The following is an 18573-nucleotide window of genomic DNA, read 5'->3' as shown; positions in this document are numbered from 1 at the left end:
AATGTGGATTTTAACATCTTCTTGCGTTAATCACACTGGAGACGTGCGCGATGCAGACAGGGAGGGAGGTTTTTAACCTGTTCTAGCTGCTCTTCCCCTACCAGCTCCTCTCCTAACAACCCCCCAGTTTAGGTCCAGGCTGCAGACTCCGCTACTCTGTGCCAAAGCTTTCTCTCTTTTTGATCGAGTGTGCAGAGTGCAGATGGACTCAGGCTCCCTCGCACACCTAAACAAGCGATGTTTCTTGCTACTGTTGCTTGGTGCTCGCTCACAGGGGAATTACTGGCTCTCCGTAAATGTATAAGGAATGTGGTACCAGCAGAACAATTATTTATCAGCAACACAGATCAACATATAAATGAGCTAATTAGGAGCATGCGTCAATCTCAATTGATGGCTGTTTGTAGAATGCTTTCGCAAGCAAGTACACGATAATCACTGAGTATATTTGTGATGACGGTGAGTGCGCTTGATGTGCTACCAGGCTCAGGATGGTTGTCCAGGTCCTTCCAGGGGAACATGTGTTCATTGTTAGCAGTTTTCTTCGTTAATAGACTGGGGACTGAATCCTTGTGCATGAAGAACAAATTACAGTGAAATTAGCTGATGGTCCCTCCAGATCTCCAGACCCTTTCTGTCCATTACAGGGCCTATATTTTGAAAAACTTCTAATCGAGGACAAAGAGGACAAAGAGGTACATTACAGACAGGATCTCTTGATTTCATTGAGCCACACCCCCCCCCCCCCCCACACACACACACACACACACAGAGTCAACAAAAAAATTCCCTCCCAGGAACTATCTTTTCTTCCCCATCCATCTCTATCTGGGACGTTTTCTCAGTTTCACTCTGAACTGTCGAGAAGAAGAAGAAGAATGTGTCAATAGAAATGTGTGTTGGCGTCTTCTCGAGTCCCAGTCTTGGCTCCACTCATTGGTTGGACTCATCATAGTAGAATCCACACAACAGCCTCTGTGAGCCCAGACAACAAAGACAAACTGAGTGCAGATGATGAAATGGACGCTTTTCAGCAATCCCTCTATTTTCTGAGAGAAAGAATGCAGCATCTGCAGGATTTCTGGCTGTGACCTCATCTACTGGGGAGAAGGTAGTGGTATTGGCTACACTCTACATGATCCTATCCTCTACGTTTTCAGTGTGTGAAATGTGGGGTAAAAAAGAGCTCATTTATGTGAACTTAATTACAAGCCACAAATGAATGTAATTCTGATCTGCTGACTTCCCACAAGTCACTGATTTACAAGTTGGATCTTTATTTCACAACCTCAAGCCAAGAGATTTGTCCCAATCAGTTAAACTAAAAATATGTTCAATATAGTAGTACAGCTCAGTGTATTCGCCACAGTAAATTTGACCCTTTGACCCCCCCCCCCCCAAAAAAGCTTGAACTACATCCTCAAGTTCCAGTGGACTTGTGTGCCAAACTGTTACGTTCTTGGGTTAGTCTTTGATACATTTTAGGCTGTAAATGTTGTGGTATTGTGTATTTATCACATTTTTGAAAAATTTTAAAATTCTAAAAAACAAAAAAGTGTTTCATTGTTTGGGTTCCTGTTCTATTGTTCTTTTTACATATCATTGTACTTCTACTTAATTGATTTGTGTGAGAGCACACTGACCACAGCTGGCCCCTGGCCCTCAGCAGTGGAGGCAGAGAAAACTCACTCTGACTCAAATGAAGCGATGATGCAGGAATATTTTTTGTCATGATTTCTGAGAGAATTCTGAGAAATCATTCCTTCTTGTGACTTCCAAGTCTCCAGTTCCTCCATCCAAGTGTCAGACTGACGCTGGACTCACTCCCTGATTAGCCGTCTTCTCCGTTGACTCGTTTCGTTGTTGTGTTACTGCACAGCAACAAAATACTTTTGTTGAAGAATTCATGGGTTCAAACAGACTCAACACCATAAGCCAACTTTCAAATTCAGCCAACTACAGACAGCCATTATACACATTTACATTTATGCACATTAATCTACTTCTTCTGCCTTCTTCCTGCATATACATGATTTTATATGTATATTTAAATTGTCACATTTATTTATTGTCATATGACGCTGTTGATTCTACATATTTACACATACATCTGTGTTATTATAAATTCTTTTTTCTTTTATATTTTCTGTACTTGAATAGGACCAACTGCATTGTGAACAATGTTCCTCCCCCCGGGATCAATTGAATATTTCTGATTCTGATTTTACACTCATGATGTTTCCCAGGAGAATTATAATAGTATCTCTCCCTGTCCTCTGTCATGTCCCCTAAGGGACCAGTAGTTTTTTTGACTGACATGCGTCAATATTGTAGACAACAATAGTCTTACTGGTGCAATTTTTGTTGGCTTAGATGGCAGTTGGGTGGTGCCAATTCAAGAAAATAATGTTGCTTTTACAACAGGTCCTTGAAAAGCTTGTCAAGTTGGTTAACTAACATTTTAATCATTTATATGCACATTCATTCATTTCTTTGATATCGTTCTGATTAAAGTGAGTCACATCTTGATACGACATAAAGAAGAGTGATGAATTTTTGACTTGCGAGTCATTTTCCTGTTGTTTGTGACACTTCCGATGGTGTCTTTGTGAGGAGAGTAAAGCATGAACATGTCAGCCACTGCGAGTTTGTCAAGGTGGAACAAATCAAGCACGCTTGCTGAGACGCTCCCTCATTCCACCGCTCCCACTGTCAGAGCTCCCTCAGCTGGTTCTGTGCCAGGAGGTTGCAAATGCTTCTGTCCTTCCAGCAGGACTCCTGCGGGCCAAGAGAGCATCAAAAAAGCTTCTCACATCCACAAAGTCATGGGGAAATAAGTTTGAGAGGACAAGCTGGTTCATTTAGCCTGGGCAACTTGGTTCGGTAGTCCACCAGGAAATAAAGTGTAAGCAAACACAGTTGACACTAATGATGCACTGGAAGTTTGTTTTTTTTCTTTTTTTTAATCGTACTGAGTTCCTGCAAACACCATTCAATGTTTATAAAGTCAAATGTTTCTTTGAACAAATCCAACTAAAAACTAATTTTTTTTTGAACCCATTTGAAATATTCTACGCAGCTTGAACCACACCTGCAAATCCTGCAAAACATTTGTTTGGAAACTTCGTACATTACAACGCTGCACCATCAGTTTTTGGTGTATTAAACATTTTGAAACATCTCAAATTGATTGCAAACCAATTAGTTGTCACCCCCTGGTAATACGAAGACAGCTTGTTATTAAATGTAACTGCTTTTTCAGCGAGTTGAGTTTAATACAGAGTAACACACGAGGTTTGGGCTCCACTGTGGAAACTGATGCTTCAACATTTCAGACAGTTTGTTCATATTCTGTTTTATTCTCAGCAGTAATTTTACAAAAGGACTTAAAAATGTGAGTCACTTTACATTGAAAGTCTTTAATTGTAGTAATTCTAGTACTTTTAAAACAGTAATTCTCTCTCTCTCTCTTCCTCACTCTCTTTCTCCCTCGCCTGTGTCTCCTCAGGTTGTTTGCCACCAAGTGCAGCAGCTGCCTGGAAAAAATTGCACCCACAGAGTTTGTAATGCGAACTGGGGAGAGTGTTTACCACCTCAGCTGCTTCTGCTGCTGTGCTTGTGAGCGTCGGCTGTGCAAAGGAGATGAGTTTGTTGTGAAAGAAGGTCACTTGCTGTGCAGGAGTGACTATGAGAGGGCCCGGGACCTGCTCAGCACCGCCAGCCCTCACATCTCAGACTCAGGTAATGCCGGAGCAGTTCAACTGGAATACAGTTGAGCCAAAACTGTGTTAAAATGACAGAAGAGAACAAATGTCTTTGTGTCTATCAACAGACAACAGTGATGATGAGGATGTGATGTCAGAGAAGTGCCCTGCAGATCAGGGGAAAGGCAGTGAAGACAGCAGAGACCCTCACCGGCCCAAACGGCCTCGCACCATCCTCACCACCCAGCAGAGGCGTGCCTTCAAGGCCTCCTTTGAGGTCTCATCCAAACCTTGCAGAAAGGTGCACAGTGAATCCTCGCAGCAGCGGGATGGTAGATGTGCTGCATGTTCACAGCTTTTCTAACTCTCAACCACTCAAAGCTCTTCTTATATCCCATTCATCCATTCATACACTGCTGGCAGAGGAGGCTGTGGAAGGTGCCAACTCACTCACACATTCACTCTCAGTCATTCAACAGCGCCGCCCTGAAATATTGCACTAAAACACATTTTCAAAGTTGTAATGTAAATTAAGTGACTGCACTGGGATGAGACACATTGATGCTGATGTTTTGAAAAATGTCATAATCTCCATTTCATGGATTTTCAATGGCTCATCACATCATTGACTGTGAAATCAAGCCTGAGCTGGAGGGGAAGGCTACCATAAATGTGACTCTTTGGACTACTCCACAATACAACTTTTAAGTAAAAAGAATGTGAACACCCTCCAGACAAAAGCCTGTCTTCTAACCACACATGGTTGGTCCAGCAGCTCTCACACACCACCAGGAGTCTTTCTGACTGTGTGACATCCTTCACAGGAGTTTCAACCCTTGTGGGAGCATCAGTCGCTGACTGTCCCTGACTCCCAACATTCTGTTTGTCTGTCACATGGGAGGCAGAGGTTGCTGCTCCAGCTCTCTAGGGTCCTTTCAGCTGACAGATGCCTTTCATGCTAAAGATAAACAGACTTGCATAGTAAGTGAGAACAGCAGATGACCGTGGACCCCGTATCACCGCCACCCTCCACGTCCCTGATGTCTGCTTCTGTGGACTCTAGAGGGGAAAGTCCTCCACCTGCAACACTTTCCACATCCAACCACATTTAAATTTGTTTATATTCATATTGCTTGTAAATGTAATCAACTAGGGGACTGGCTTTATTTTACCATCCAAATCGTCTAACCCCTCTATAACCTTCTCCTGCTCATGGCAACCCAAAAACTAACCGTGAGCAGCAGCAGGGCAGTGAACATGCACATGACCATCGTGGTTGTCACCTGACCTCTGACAATGACAGGCAGAAGCAATCACTACACCAGCAGTGCTATGACTCATAATAACATATCCTGGATAATATTTTCATCATCATACACCAGCAAAAGAACACAAAAAAAGAATGCTCTAGGGACACCCTGGTGGTCACGAGGCCCTAAGCAAGCACTTGGCTTGCTTATGCCTTTGGGTCTGCACACAAACGAGGAAATTGTGGCAGCACAAATCTCGTTGGACCTCACCTGTACAGGAGGGTCCTGGTTTTCCCCCTCAGAATTGGTTAAAAAACAAACGTACACTTATGGGTTTGTTCTGAAGCACACAATAGTGACACCTTTTGCCTCTTGCCTTTTTTGACTGGATAGTTCAAGTCAAACCACAGTCTTGTGCTTTACTGTGTGTCAAGTGGTCCCAGGAGGTCAGGGGCCCAGGGGGTTAAGGGGGTTAGGTTTGGACCAGCAGCAACTTGGTGTCCTGATGCTCTGGTTACTCCTAAATATGATCCAAGCCAACGATTACGTGGAATGTTAACTGTACGCAATCATTTGTCTGGAGATCAAATTCAGCCTGTTAATCTGTGAACAGATTTCTCCAAATATGAAAAACAAAGGACAAGAAAAACGGTCTGAATTGGACGATTAGACGGAATAAAGTCTTCAAACAAGAATTCCATCATGTAAAACAAAGCTGATGATTTGTGGACAAGAGAACTTGTTTTGAAAAATCATCTGAGATGGAGACAGACAGTGAAACTGATTCAGAGGGTTGACGTCTTGAAGCAGCCGATAACTGCGAGTGTCCTGTGACCTCCAGGTGAGAGAGACCCTGGCAACAGAGACGGGCCTCAGTGTTCGTGTGGTCCAGGTGTGGTTCCAGAACCAGAGAGCAAAGGTTAGTGCACCACTACCCCAGTCACACCTGTAACGTGCGTCTTCATGTACGAGCGTTCACATCACCATCAGTTCTTTGTGCTGTGAGCGTGTGGATAAAAGGATGAGAGTGATTCAGTGAAGGGTTTTTTCCAAGTTTTTCTTGTCTCTGCACTTGCCTCTCTTCTCTGGGTAGGAGATCAAGAGCACAACTCAGGAAGCACACTTAATTATTTTGTCTTTACTTAGCAAACAAAGCAAGTACACAAAATCCAAGCTGGCAAACTTAGTGCAGCGGGTCGAGCTGAGTCAAGGTGAACTCAAATACAAAGTCAGAAACAGAATCATGGTCAAAACTGAGCAGGAAGGAGAAGACATGTGGAAGAGGAGGGGTTTCAGATGACGGCAAGGTCCGAAAGGAATTAGAACAGAACAAGATACAAGAATAAACTGCATTTCATTTGATCTAAATAATACAGCAACATAGGTTCATAAACCCTTGTTAGCCAACACAGTCTCACCCCTATTCGTCACATATTGACGTTTAGTCACTGCCCCCTGCCGTCCAGAACCGACGTCAAGGGTACCCCCTTTCCGTGACTGTCTGATGAAGAGGGTCATTCACTGAATGTAATACTGTCCCCTTATCTTCGGATTTCGACGTAAGGAGCTTAAACCATGCAACGTCCCCATGTCACATGACTTTCAGGTTTTCTGCTGCTGAAACTAATAAAATGGCTGCCGTTGTTGTCATTCCCTGTGATAAAAAGACACAACACAATATCATAAAAACGAATGACTTTATAAATTATAACATGATCAGGTACTTATTATACAGAAGTAGTATGTGCTTAGATGTGATTACTTGCTTGCAGAGATGGAGAGAGAGATAAATAACTATATATATATATATATATATATATATATATATATATATATATATATATATATATATATATATATATATATATATATAAGACTTAGAAAATATATATTTACAATATCGCCATCCCTATAGGGGTCCAGCTGGACAGCGGAGGACCAATAACCAGTGAAATGATCGGGAAAAGAATCAAAATACAGATTTAAATGAATAAAAAATAGTGCAATGCATTTAAAGTAGGCTACAATGTGCAAGGATACACCCTTCAGCTGTAGATGCAAAGTTCCATGATCACAAACTTATGTACTTACCTTTGATATTGTGTGTGTCAGGGTGGTGTTTTTATTGTTGTTTTATTCCTGCTCTTATTTATTGCTGCCCTTTTCTACTGTTGGATATTTACTTGTTTGTTTGTTGTTTTCTATCCTGTCTTGTTGTTGTTTGCTGTGTTTGTTTACTCACAGATGAAGAAGTTAGCCCGCAGACAACAACAACAACAACAACAACAGCAGGATCGCCACAGCAGCCAAAGACTCAGCCAGGGTGAGGACTGAGCATGTGCTCACTCTTCTGTCTGCCATGTCAACCTTCTAATATCACTGCAATCACACAGTGACAGCATGGCTGTAGGAAAGTATTTTGAAATCAGAACTGCATCGTGAGAGCAATGATGATCAACAGCAAACACTCTTGGGCTAGTGGACTCTTGTGTCCCATATTCTGGGGTCAGGGTATGAGTGTTGCTGAAGCTGCTCCGGACAAGCCAATAAAGCCATCAATGTCTCTTCAGCACTTGTTAAGCTAGCAGGCTTATTGCCACTGTGGTTTCACAGCAGATATGAGCAGACAGTTTAGATAAGTGGCTCGGGGCTTTGGCAAGCACTGCCTCTATCTGTTCAGAGACTCCCAGCGTGTCAATATTGGCGTAGCAGCTGGCTTTATTATAGCCGAGGCTGTCACTGCTCACCAAATGAGCTGAACAAACCAGCAAATGGTTGTTGTTTGATGTTGGAATGAGATGAAGGTTCCTGGATGACACAACGGGGAGGCATCTTCAGGATCAGTCAGACGAGGCCTGTAGGCACTCTGAGGAGGAACATTCTGTTGTTCAGCATTTAAAGCTTCTACACAACCACACAGGGTTTCCGTGCTCATCTACAGGCTTTTCAAGAGATGATTTCCCTCATTTTGTTTATTGAATAGCTTAATGTAGATGTATCCAATAAATCAAGAGACAGATTACTACTGAATGAAAAAGTACAGCTGAAATTTGTTAATTTAATTCTCAAGCCACTCAATGTTACACTTGTATCAGGAAGGCTACTCTGCAAGTGTTTCGGGTGATTCTACAAACTTTTTCAACTAAATGTACCAGCTAAAATCCTGAAGACCACACATCTGATTGAATCTGTCTTGAGTGTATTTAAGCTCTTTCTAACCAGATGATGTAAAATTGTCTCTTCAAGAAGCATAAATCATATTTTGCTGTACGTCAGTGGATGCAGGCACTTCCTGGGTCTTCCGAGGCTGAAAAGACAAAGAAAGTAGCCATCTTGCTCGCTGTTTGTGGATTATTTTAAGTTCTGGCCTTTTTGGCAGGTATACCAAACAGCTTCCAGTGCATTATCACCACCTGCCCAACTGCGGAGGGTTTAGTGTTTGGCTCGAAGCCTGGTAAAACAAAGACTGTGGTCTGGCTAACAGAGACACATACAGTATACTGCATGTGGCCAAGTGTCAATACAAGCGTTTGAAGTCACATTTGGATTGTATGCAGATTTGAGACACTTAAGATGGCAAATATAATTAGGGCCACCAAGGCACACAGACAAAGATTCGTCGATATTTTCATCCACTATAACTGCTGATAGTGGGTTTGTTATAAAGAATGCAGCAGTCCAGGAATGGGTGTTCTTCCTTCGGCCCACTGTTGTCTTCCTCTGCCTCTCACCAGTTTACTCATGATTACTAGTTTACTCAAATGAAATGTCACAAGTCAGTCAATTAGGGATTGTGAAGCCCCTCAAGGCACATTGTGATTTGTCATTTTGGGATTTATAAATCTCTACTTTCGATTCACCATCAGTGACGTCTGGAGATCTCATGAATGAAAAGATTTCATGACACAGGATTTCTACTTACCCAAGTTGAAAAGTTTCAACTCAAGCAAATATCACATGTTCATGTCAGTGGTTCTGACCAGCAGAAATCCATGATTATTATTGTGTTTTTGCATGTCTGTGTGTGATCAGTTCAGCTGACCCGTGTATTCACTGAGGTTGTCTTTCTCTTGCTGCTGCAGATGTGATGTCAGGTTGCATGGCAGATCTGCCCAAGTCCTATTCAGGACCCCCAAACCAGCAGCAGCTGGGGCCGATAGAGCACAGTGGCTATAACATGGACCCCTTTCAGCAGGGCCTCACCCCACCCCAGATGCCTGGAGACCACATGAACCCCTACAGTGAGCATCACACTCTCCATCATGTCTGTGTCTGGAATGAAGCAGTACATCTGTATCGAGACTTAAAAATGGAGGGGCTCAACATAGAGGCAACTTATTAAAGAAAGAAACTGCACACTAGAGGAAGCAGAGAAGAGGTGCTGTTGTTCACTGGAAACAGGAAATTCACTCTGGGTGCTTGTGTAAGCTTGTGACCTCATTCTTTTGGTCACTACTAAAGAACTGGTGAGGATCAATGAGTGCTGGGCTGGACTTGGACAAAAATAGGCCCTGGAATTTTGGACTAGACCAGCCCACAATATTGACTGAACGCACCTGGGGCCGATGATGCGCCCGCTACCAAAGCCAGGCCAACCCTGCTCAGTAGCTGTAACCAAACCTCCAGAACCTAGTCACCAGAGCTGCTGAGCCTGAAGCTGCACGCTGCCAACAGCAAACACTAAAGGTTCTCCAAAAGTTTGCTTGCACTGATTCAGCATGGGCTATCACAGTACACAGAATATAAAACAAAAAAAGGAAATGCATACAAAATAAAATACAGATTCTAACAGAGCCCTCCAAATGGCTCCCTGCACTCCTCCGGTGGCATCCCCGCCATTGCGCTCCGCTCAAAACAGAGCTCATTTAACAGCTACACAAAAAGAAGTTGACCTTTTTAATGTAACAAAATAAAATTCCGATTTGTTTTGTTTTGTCAAACAGTTATAATCAAGCTCTCACCTGGAACAGGTAGCCAGGATCATCTCCTCGCTCAGCGAGCCCCGCAGCTGCAAGGGCAGGACCAGTGGAACACTTAGGCCATGAGAGAATGACAGCTGTATGAAATGATGAGCTCCCAGTATCTGATGGGCCAGTATGACATGCACTTACTCCTTCTGTCCTCTCTGCCCTCACCAGGTGATTCCATCTTCCATGACGTTGACAGTGACACATCGCTGACAAGTCTCAGCGACTGCTTCAAGACCACAGATGTTGGCAGCTTGCATGCCCAGGTGGCCAACCCCATCGACCACCTGTACTCAATGCAGAGCTCCTACTTTGCCTCCTGACAGCTGTAGTCCCTGTCAGCCTCATCCCACCCACGCCACCACCTGTCACCAGGCCATGAAAGGTGACCATCCAGTGAATCCACCTAAATATCCAACTGACCTCCACCGGCTAAAGGAAAGAAAAAACATGAAAGACAAACTTCAAGCCTCCTGTGTACCCCACTGTCTGGAACTGCTGGTGGTCCAAAACCAGGAACTACATCTGAAATGACTGATGCAGTTTAATAGATCCATTGATGACAATCCAGTTGGATTTAATGTTGTGATTAATAGGCCAACAGGATTTTCATTGCAGGGTTCCTGTGAAAATGGAACCAATAAGTCCCCCTGTTGTGTCTGCTCAAGTGAACATAATCTTCTAATTACTGCTCCTCACAAATATCCAAACATCCAGTTTTGCAAGTCAGAATGAGATTGAATTGTGTCTTTCTGAAAAACATGATGGTATAATTATGAAAAGGAAAAAAAATATTCAAAAAGGCAGTATGACTATATTGTACAAAACTAAACATCCTGGTTTATTCATTGATTCTGCTATTTATCATTGTTATTTGACTGTAAATTCCTTTTACTATGCTATTTATTATTTTATTGGGTTCTTCTGGACATTGTCAAGAAGACAATTTAGATTTGCTAACTCACCAACAGTGTCGGTGCTTTAAATAAAAGTGTGTTCTTTGTGTCTTGTGTCAACAAACTTGGTGGGAAAATTCAAATGAATTGTCAACTAAATGTGGCGGCACGGTGGTGGAGTGGTCAGCACTGCGGCCTCACAGCAAGAAGGTTCTGGGTTCGAGTCCCAGCTCGAGCACGGGATCTTTCTGATTGGAGTTTGCATGTTCTCCCTGTTCCTGTGTGGGTTCTCTCTGGTACTCCTGCTTCCTCCCACAGTCCAAAGACATCAAGAGAGGACCAGGCTGATTGATACTCTAAATTGACTGTAGGTGTGACTGTGAGTGTGAATGGTTGTCTGTCTCTATGTGTTGGCCCTGTGATGGACTGGTGACCTGTCCAGGGTGGACCCTGCCTCTCGCCCGAAATCAGCTGGAATAGGGTTCAGTCCCCCCCCCCCCCCCCGCAACCCTTAATAGGATAAGCGGAAGAAAATAGATGGATGGATGATGGATGGATGTCAGCTAAACACAATTAAGACAAGAGCCCTAATTGTCACGTCTCAAGGGATCGTGAAGTTCTTGGAGCTCATGAAGAAAGAGTCTGGAGTTCTGTGGTAATAGAAAGGATTTAAGTATGTAACTCTGCAGCTAGACAACTCTGATGAAATCTTTTCCTTGCACTGAACCATTTGATAGTGTTGGGTTCTGAAGTATGATGTGAAACATAACATTCACCTACTTTTGGTGGTGGTATGGTGTTCCACAAGGGTCTGTGCTTGGACCAGTCCTCTTCACTTTTCATTTCCATCCCGCTGCCTTGTCTGGCCAGCTCTTTGCCCTCATCGCTTTCTTGTCCCTTTGCACATCTGAATACTTCTACTTGTAGAGGAATCAGTCAGAAAAACCTAATCAAAATTAACACAACCACCAAATTAACTCAAAAGAACATAATAATTAGATGTGGACTATTACCCATCAGATCTCTGATGTCAAAAATTGACTTAGTGAAGACATTAATATCTGACAATTGCACTGACCTGTTCTGTCTCACTGAAACCTGGCTGGTGATGATGAGGATGTTAGTCTGAATGAATCCACTCCTCCCAGTCACATTAACACTCACATTCCCCGAGGCTCTGGCCCAGGAGGTGGAGTTGCTGCCATTTTTGACAAAAGTTTAGTAATAAATCCCAAACCCAAAACAAGTTTCAATTCATTTGAAAGCCTGATTCTCAGTTTGTCTCATCCAACCTGGAAAACTCTACAGCCACTCTTATTTATCATTGTGTCCTGTCCTCCTGGTCCTGACTCTGGATTCTGATCTGAATTCTCAGAGTTTCTATCAGTTTAGTTCTAAATCAGATAAAGTCATGATTGTAGGTGACTTCAATGTTCATGAGGATGTTGATAACGACAGTCTGGTGCTGCATTTCTCTCTCTTCTAGACTCAGTTGGTTTCCATCAGTCTGTCCATGAACCGACTCACCGCCACAACCACACCCTCCACCTCCTCCTAACATGTGGAACTGAAGCTGAACATCTAGTTGTATTTCCACAGAGCACTTTTATCAGACCATCAGTTCATCACTTTTGAATTTGCACTAATCGACTACACTCCACTCAGGAAAACGGTGGTTTCCAGATGTTTGTCTGATCAGGCCACAGCTGGATTTAAGGAAGCGATTCCATTGGTGCTAAATTCAGTGTCATGTCCCATTGTTACAGAGGAAAATGTTGTCAACCTTAGTCCCTCCCAAATTGATCATTTTATCGATAGAGCAGCACGCATCTTACGAATTTTACGATTGCCCCACTAAAAAAGAAAACTATAAATCCAAGGAAACAAGCACCTTAGCACAATTCTGAAACCAGACAGCTTAAACAAAAAACTTAGAAACTAGAAAGAATATGGCACTCCTCCAAACTGGAGGAGTCACATGTAGTCTGGCAAGATAGTCTTAAAAGCTATAAGAAAGCCCTTCGTATAGCGAGAGCAGCCGACTACTCAGCACTAATAGAGGAACACAAGAACAACCCAGGTTCCTCTTCAGGACTGGAGCCAGACTGACAGAGAGCCACAGCTCTACTGAACCAAGCATTCCTGTTTCTGTGTGTAGCAAAGATTTCATGGACTTCTTCAATGACAAAATTCTCCTTATAGAGAGAAAATTCTCCTCCTCCTGCCATCAGCTGACAACACGTCACCTATAACCCCAGAAACCTCAGAAGCAGCTGGAGGATCAGACGTACACTTTGACAGTTTTTCTCCCATTAGCTTTCATGAGCTTAGTACAATAATTTCCTCCTCTAAACCCTCCACCTGTCTCCTAGACTCCATCCCAACTAAGCTGCTAAAGGACTCTCTACCCCTCGTTAGCACCTCTCTCTTAGATATGATCAATGTGGCGCTGGTATCTGGTTACGTCCCACAGTCCTTTAAAGGAGCAGGAATTAGACCCCTTCTCAAAAAAGCAACCCTGGATCCAGAAGTTCCACCAACTACAGACCAATATCAAATTTTCCTTGCCTCTCCAAAATTCTGGAGAAAGACGTTGCTAAACAATTCTGTGACTTCTCCACAGCAGCAGCTTATTAGAGGATTTCCAGTCAGGTTTCAGGATTCATCCTAGCACAGAAACAGCACTAGTCAAAGTTACCAATGACCTCCTACTGGCATCAGATGAGGGACTCGTCTCTGTGCTGGTCCGATTCGATCAGGGGTCTCAAACTGGTCCAGTAAAAGGCCGCGTGGCTGCAGGTTTTCATTCCAACCCAGCAAAAGCAACACCTGATTCTACTTAAATCAATTAAGCTGTGTTCACACAGCACATTTGTTGGATCAGGTGTTGCTTTTGCTGGGTTGGAATGAAAACCTGCAGCCACACGGCCCTTTACTGGACCAGTTTGACACCCCTGTATTAGATCAAGGGTGGGCAATCCTGTGCTATGGAGGGCCGTGTGTATGCAGGTTTTCCTTCCAGCCAAACACTTTAACAGGTGATTCCACTGATTAACACACCTTCAGCCACAGAAGAGTGTTAATCAGTGGAATCACCTGTTTAAGTGTTGGGTTGGAAGGAAAACCTGTATACACACGGCTCTCCATGGCACCTGATTGCCCACCCCTGTATTAGATCTTAGTGCAGCTTTGATACCATTGACCACCATATCGTTCCACAGCAGGGGTCTCAAACTGGTCCAGTAAAGGGCTGCAAGTTTTCATTCCAACCCAGCAAAAGCAACACCTGATTCTACTTAAATCAAATGAGCTGTGTGAACACAGCTTAATTGATTTAAGTAGAACTCTGTAGAACAGGGACTGGAACATGTCATTGGTATTAAAGCTGGTTTAAGTCATATTTACTAGGTCGATCTCAGTTCATACTCACTCATGATAATTCCTCTGAAACCACTGCCGTCAGTTATGGTGTTCCTCAAGGCTCTGTGCTTGGACCAGTCCTCTTCACTCTGTATTTCCGTCCTCTCGGTCACATTATTAGGAAACACTCAATTAATTTTCACTGTTATGCTGACGACACTCAGCTGTACTTATCAATGATCCACATGAAATAAATCAGCTGACTAAACTGGAGGCCTGTCTGAAGGAGATAAAAACTTGGATGACCCATAATTTCCTTTTATTAAACTCTGATAAAACGGAAGTTATTGTGCTGGACCCAAACCATCTTAGAGACACCCTATCTCATGAGACAGGTACCCTGGATATCATCACCCTGGTCCCAGCACGACCGTAAGGAACCTAGGAGTTCTCTTTGATCAGGATCTGTCCTTTAATGCCCACATTAAGCAAATTTCTAGGACTGCTTTCTTTCATTTACGTAACATCGCTAAGATCAGACACATCCTGTCTCAAAAGGATGCAGAAAAACTAGTCCCTGCCTTTTGTCACTTCCAGGCTGGATTACTGCAATTCCCTCCTATCAGGCTGCACCAGTAGGTCCCTAAAGACTCTCCAGCTGGTCCAGAACGCTGCTGCCTGCGTGTTGACTAAAACTAGTAGAAGAGACCATGTCTCTCCTGTACTGCTTCTCTGCATGGCTCCCTGTCAAATTTAGAATAGAATTCAAAATTCTCCTTCTAACATCAAAGTCCTCAACAGTCAGGCTCCTTCATCCCTGACAGAGCTCCTAGTCTCCTATTATCCAGCTGGAACCCTTCACTCCCAGGATGCAGGGTTCCTGGTGGTTCCTAGAGTTCTTACAGTAGACTGGGAGCCAGAGCCTTCAGCTATCAGGCTCCCCTCCTGTGGAACTGTCTCCCAGTTTCAGTCCAGGATTACCTTCCTTTTTGATCAGGCTTATAGTCAGGACTGCTTAGGCTGGCCCTTAGATATGCTGCTATAGGCTCAGACTGCTGGGGATCTCCCATGGTGCACTGGGCTTCTCTCTACTCCTCACTTGCCTCTCTGTCCTCCTATATGTGTCATACATAAATCATACTCATACGTATTACAAACTCATCTTCTCCTCCAGAGCCTTCAGGCTCCCCTCATCCCAGATCCCGAGTGCTGCTGGAGGAGGCTGCAGACCTGAAGCGGCTCCAGCTGCCACCCGTAGCTCCACCTGCTCACGTCCCTGTCGGTCCATCAGTCTCTCTTCCTTTCTCTCTCTCTTTATCTCTGTCCCTCTCTTTCCTTCTGTCTCTCTGTCTTCCTCCATTATCTGTCTTTGTCTCTGCCCCGCTCTCCTGCTCTCTTTCCCCCCAACCGGTCAAAGCAGAAGGCCGTCCCCACTTATCCTGGATCTGCTCCACGTTCCTGCCTGTTAAAAGGAAGGTCTTCGTTGCCGCTTTTGCCTGATATGCTTGCTGATGGAGAATTGTTGGGTGGAGGTTCATTGAAGGAGGGAAGTGCTGGACCTGCTCTACTTGGAAAGTGTCATGAGAGAACTTTGTAGTGATTTGGCGCCTACAAATAAAATTGACTTGACTTGACTTGAATATCCAGATAACATCTGATCACCTAGTGCATTTTAATGGCAGGTTTAAATCGAATCTTTGATTACTGTGAATTTGCAGTGTGTACAGTTTTGTGTGACAATAGATTCACGTTTACAGAGTTGTTTTTTTTGCATTACCTTTTATCATTCCTTGTCCACTTTAGTTAGAAATACTCAGAAAATATGTCCACAAAATTCTCTCGCCCTTATGTGAGTTCAAAATGTTGCCTACATTTACTGTACACTACTACTGTAGCATAACTGATGTATAGTGCATCAGCTAATGGGGATCCTAATAAAATCAAATCAAACCACATGCATCTGGTGTGGATCTTTTGACCTCAATGCTGTGATTTCAACACTTTCAAAACCCTTAAACAAACAGAACAGTCACACACCATCAGGTCATCGCCGTCACAGCTTGATTCATGTCAGGATATAATCCAGGGTTTCCTGCCATGTGATTTACATTGAGAGTTTATATATGGCAGATGCATGTGCTTTTCCTTTGTCACAAAACAGCACAAGTACATGGAGATCACCTACCTCTCAGCAGGGTTCTAAAACTGAAAGGCAGCACAATATTTACCCACCATGCAACAATCACTTCCGTTTCTTTGTATGAGCCATAAATGAACGTGAGTGGAATAACTCAATTTGTTCCACTCGGTCAGGCTGCTGGATGAAAGACAAACAGCAGCCTCTTTGCTAAACAATTGATCACAAAAAACTGATGCGTGTACACGGCAGCACACAAAGACTGTTCATGGCTCAAGTTCAGTCAGGTGGAAGACACAAGTCAGACAGATGTCAGTGACTCGCTCCCCAACAACATTTGGCCCTGGTGTTACCAGCAAACATTTCTAGGTGATGCCAAAAAAAAAGAAAACTCTTCAAACTGTCTATTTACTTTGTAGTCAATGAATCATCAGTTCAAGTACAGTATAGTTCAGTCCAGCAGTTCAGTTTGTAAAGGACCAACCAACCACCTCCAGATTTCTGATCCAACCAATCGACAATACAGTTAATTCAGCTGTCACGGTTCTGTCTGGACTTTTCAGCCAATTATTATTTTGGACTTTCGGTCTTACGAGTCTTTGCTTTATTACAGACTCATTTGGCTTGATCTTTGTGTTGTTCCTCTTTTCCTTGGTGTGTTGGTGGTTTGTATTCCTCCTTTGTGTTTTCATCCAACCTTTGTCAATTCCTCTTTAATTTTGAAATTCCATTGTGTGTCCTCTTGTCTTAATTCCTGCCTTTGTCTGTTTCCCTTCATTTTCTGTGATAACCTGTGTCTGGTTAGTTCACATGTAGGTCTATACCATCCACAGTCCTGCTGCTTGTGCCTCTTCCAATCAGCTCCTTCCCTGCCCTCACAACCTCGGACCTGTTCTGACATTAGAGTTTGTATTTCAGTTTGGTTTGCTGCTCTGGTCCTTTTCACTTCCACTGGTCATCCTCTTTGTTCTTGGTGGTTCACCCTATCATTTGTATATCGAAGCGAAGTAAAATCTGGTCAACTGGACGTAAGTTGTAAGCTCTGTCCTACTTGACATGCATTTTCATCACTGAACTGAACTCTGCTCAGCAATGTGGTCCACATTCATACAAACACTAAGATGTTTCAAAGTGATTGATTGATTGACTTTAGCCTGGCTAGCAGGAGCACTCCCTCGTTGAAAAGAACAACATCTGTGCCGGTCCCTGACCCGCTAGCTTTACCAACAAGTTTTGTCGCCGCCGCTTGCTGCGTGCCGAGATGCTTTAATAGATCAGAGTTGCTGTTAGCGGCCGCAGAGAGGGTCTTAGTTCCGAGACACGAGTTGCATTTAACATGAACATTTTCTTCCTTCTGCTCAGCGAAGGAGAAGTAGTGAACGTACTTCCACTTAAGGAAACCAGCCCGAGGTTCTAATAAACGGATCGTTTAGTAACTATAACTGAGTTATTGAATTTTAAAAATAATGCATTTGATTATTAGTTACTGCCAAAGTTACTTTTTTGGCAGTAACTAATAACGCAATAAGGCGTCAGTCCCAACACTGCTCATAATTGAGGCATTGCTACCCAGCACAGTGTAAACGCGGTTTACGCAAGATAAATTGCGTACGCCAGGATCGGAGCTCAAGATCAGGTGTATCAACACGAAAAGTTCGTCGATTCTTGCTCTGTTTCACGCCAACTCCGGAGGTGCCGTAGAAGTTGGCTGAAAGCCGATTCTTGCGTTGACTGCACTTTGGTCCGTTGGCGACACCCTGTGGCGGTGTTTGGTGACTGACATCACTTGACAACCGCACATACATCAGGCACAAAAAAACCATCAACACAAACACAAACACCTGTTGGCATTACTTAAGCGGCTATGGTAGAGCCTTCACGATTGTGCTGACTGTGCAACTTTCAACAATGGCGAGCTGTGCCATTGCCGACACTGGTGCTGAGCTTGCTCGGCTTCTTGGCCACTTGCTCTTTCCAGTGGGAGATGGAGGACCGTTCTGGGGTGAGCCAGTCGACCCTCAGCCGGGCCATGCCCATGGTGGTGGACCTGATCATCTGCCTCTCCCGCAGGCACATTACATTCCCTTCCAGTGCGGTTGAACAGGCCAATATTATAGCACAATTTCCAGCAATAGCAGGATTCTCTAATGTAATCGGAGCCACTGACTGCACTCATGTTGCCATAAAAGCACCGTCCCATGAGGAACACGCTCACGTTCATCGTAAGGGTTTCCACTCCATCAATGTGCGGATCATGGA

General features: G+C 43.7%; 1 protein-coding gene across 1 annotated transcript in view; it reads left to right on the top strand.

Moving 5' to 3' along the window:
• The window catches only part of LOC147244404 (LIM/homeobox protein LMX-1.2-like), a 33378-nt gene extending 22401 nt beyond the window's left edge, over positions 1 to 10977 (top strand). The window contains exons 3-8 of the mRNA XM_086188267.1: positions 3509 to 3741; positions 3833 to 4005; positions 5796 to 5873; positions 7199 to 7277; positions 9037 to 9195; positions 10093 to 10977. Of these exons, the coding sequence (XP_086044393.1) occupies positions 3509 to 3741; positions 3833 to 4005; positions 5796 to 5873; positions 7199 to 7277; positions 9037 to 9195; positions 10093 to 10244 (874 nt within the window). The 3' untranslated portion in view covers positions 10245 to 10977. The remainder of the gene's footprint in view (positions 1 to 3508; positions 3742 to 3832; positions 4006 to 5795; positions 5874 to 7198; positions 7278 to 9036; positions 9196 to 10092) is intronic.
• The last annotated feature ends 7596 nt before the right edge of the window (positions 10978 to 18573 follow it).

Source organism: Aulostomus chinensis, chromosome 19, assembly GCF_037954235.1.
Source record: "Aulostomus chinensis isolate RoL2024-O1b breed Wild chromosome 19, RoL_Achi_v1.0, whole genome shotgun sequence".
Taxonomy (NCBI): domain Eukaryota; kingdom Metazoa; phylum Chordata; class Actinopteri; order Syngnathiformes; family Aulostomidae; genus Aulostomus; species Aulostomus chinensis.
This window is presented reverse-complemented; position numbering and strand designations above follow the sequence as displayed.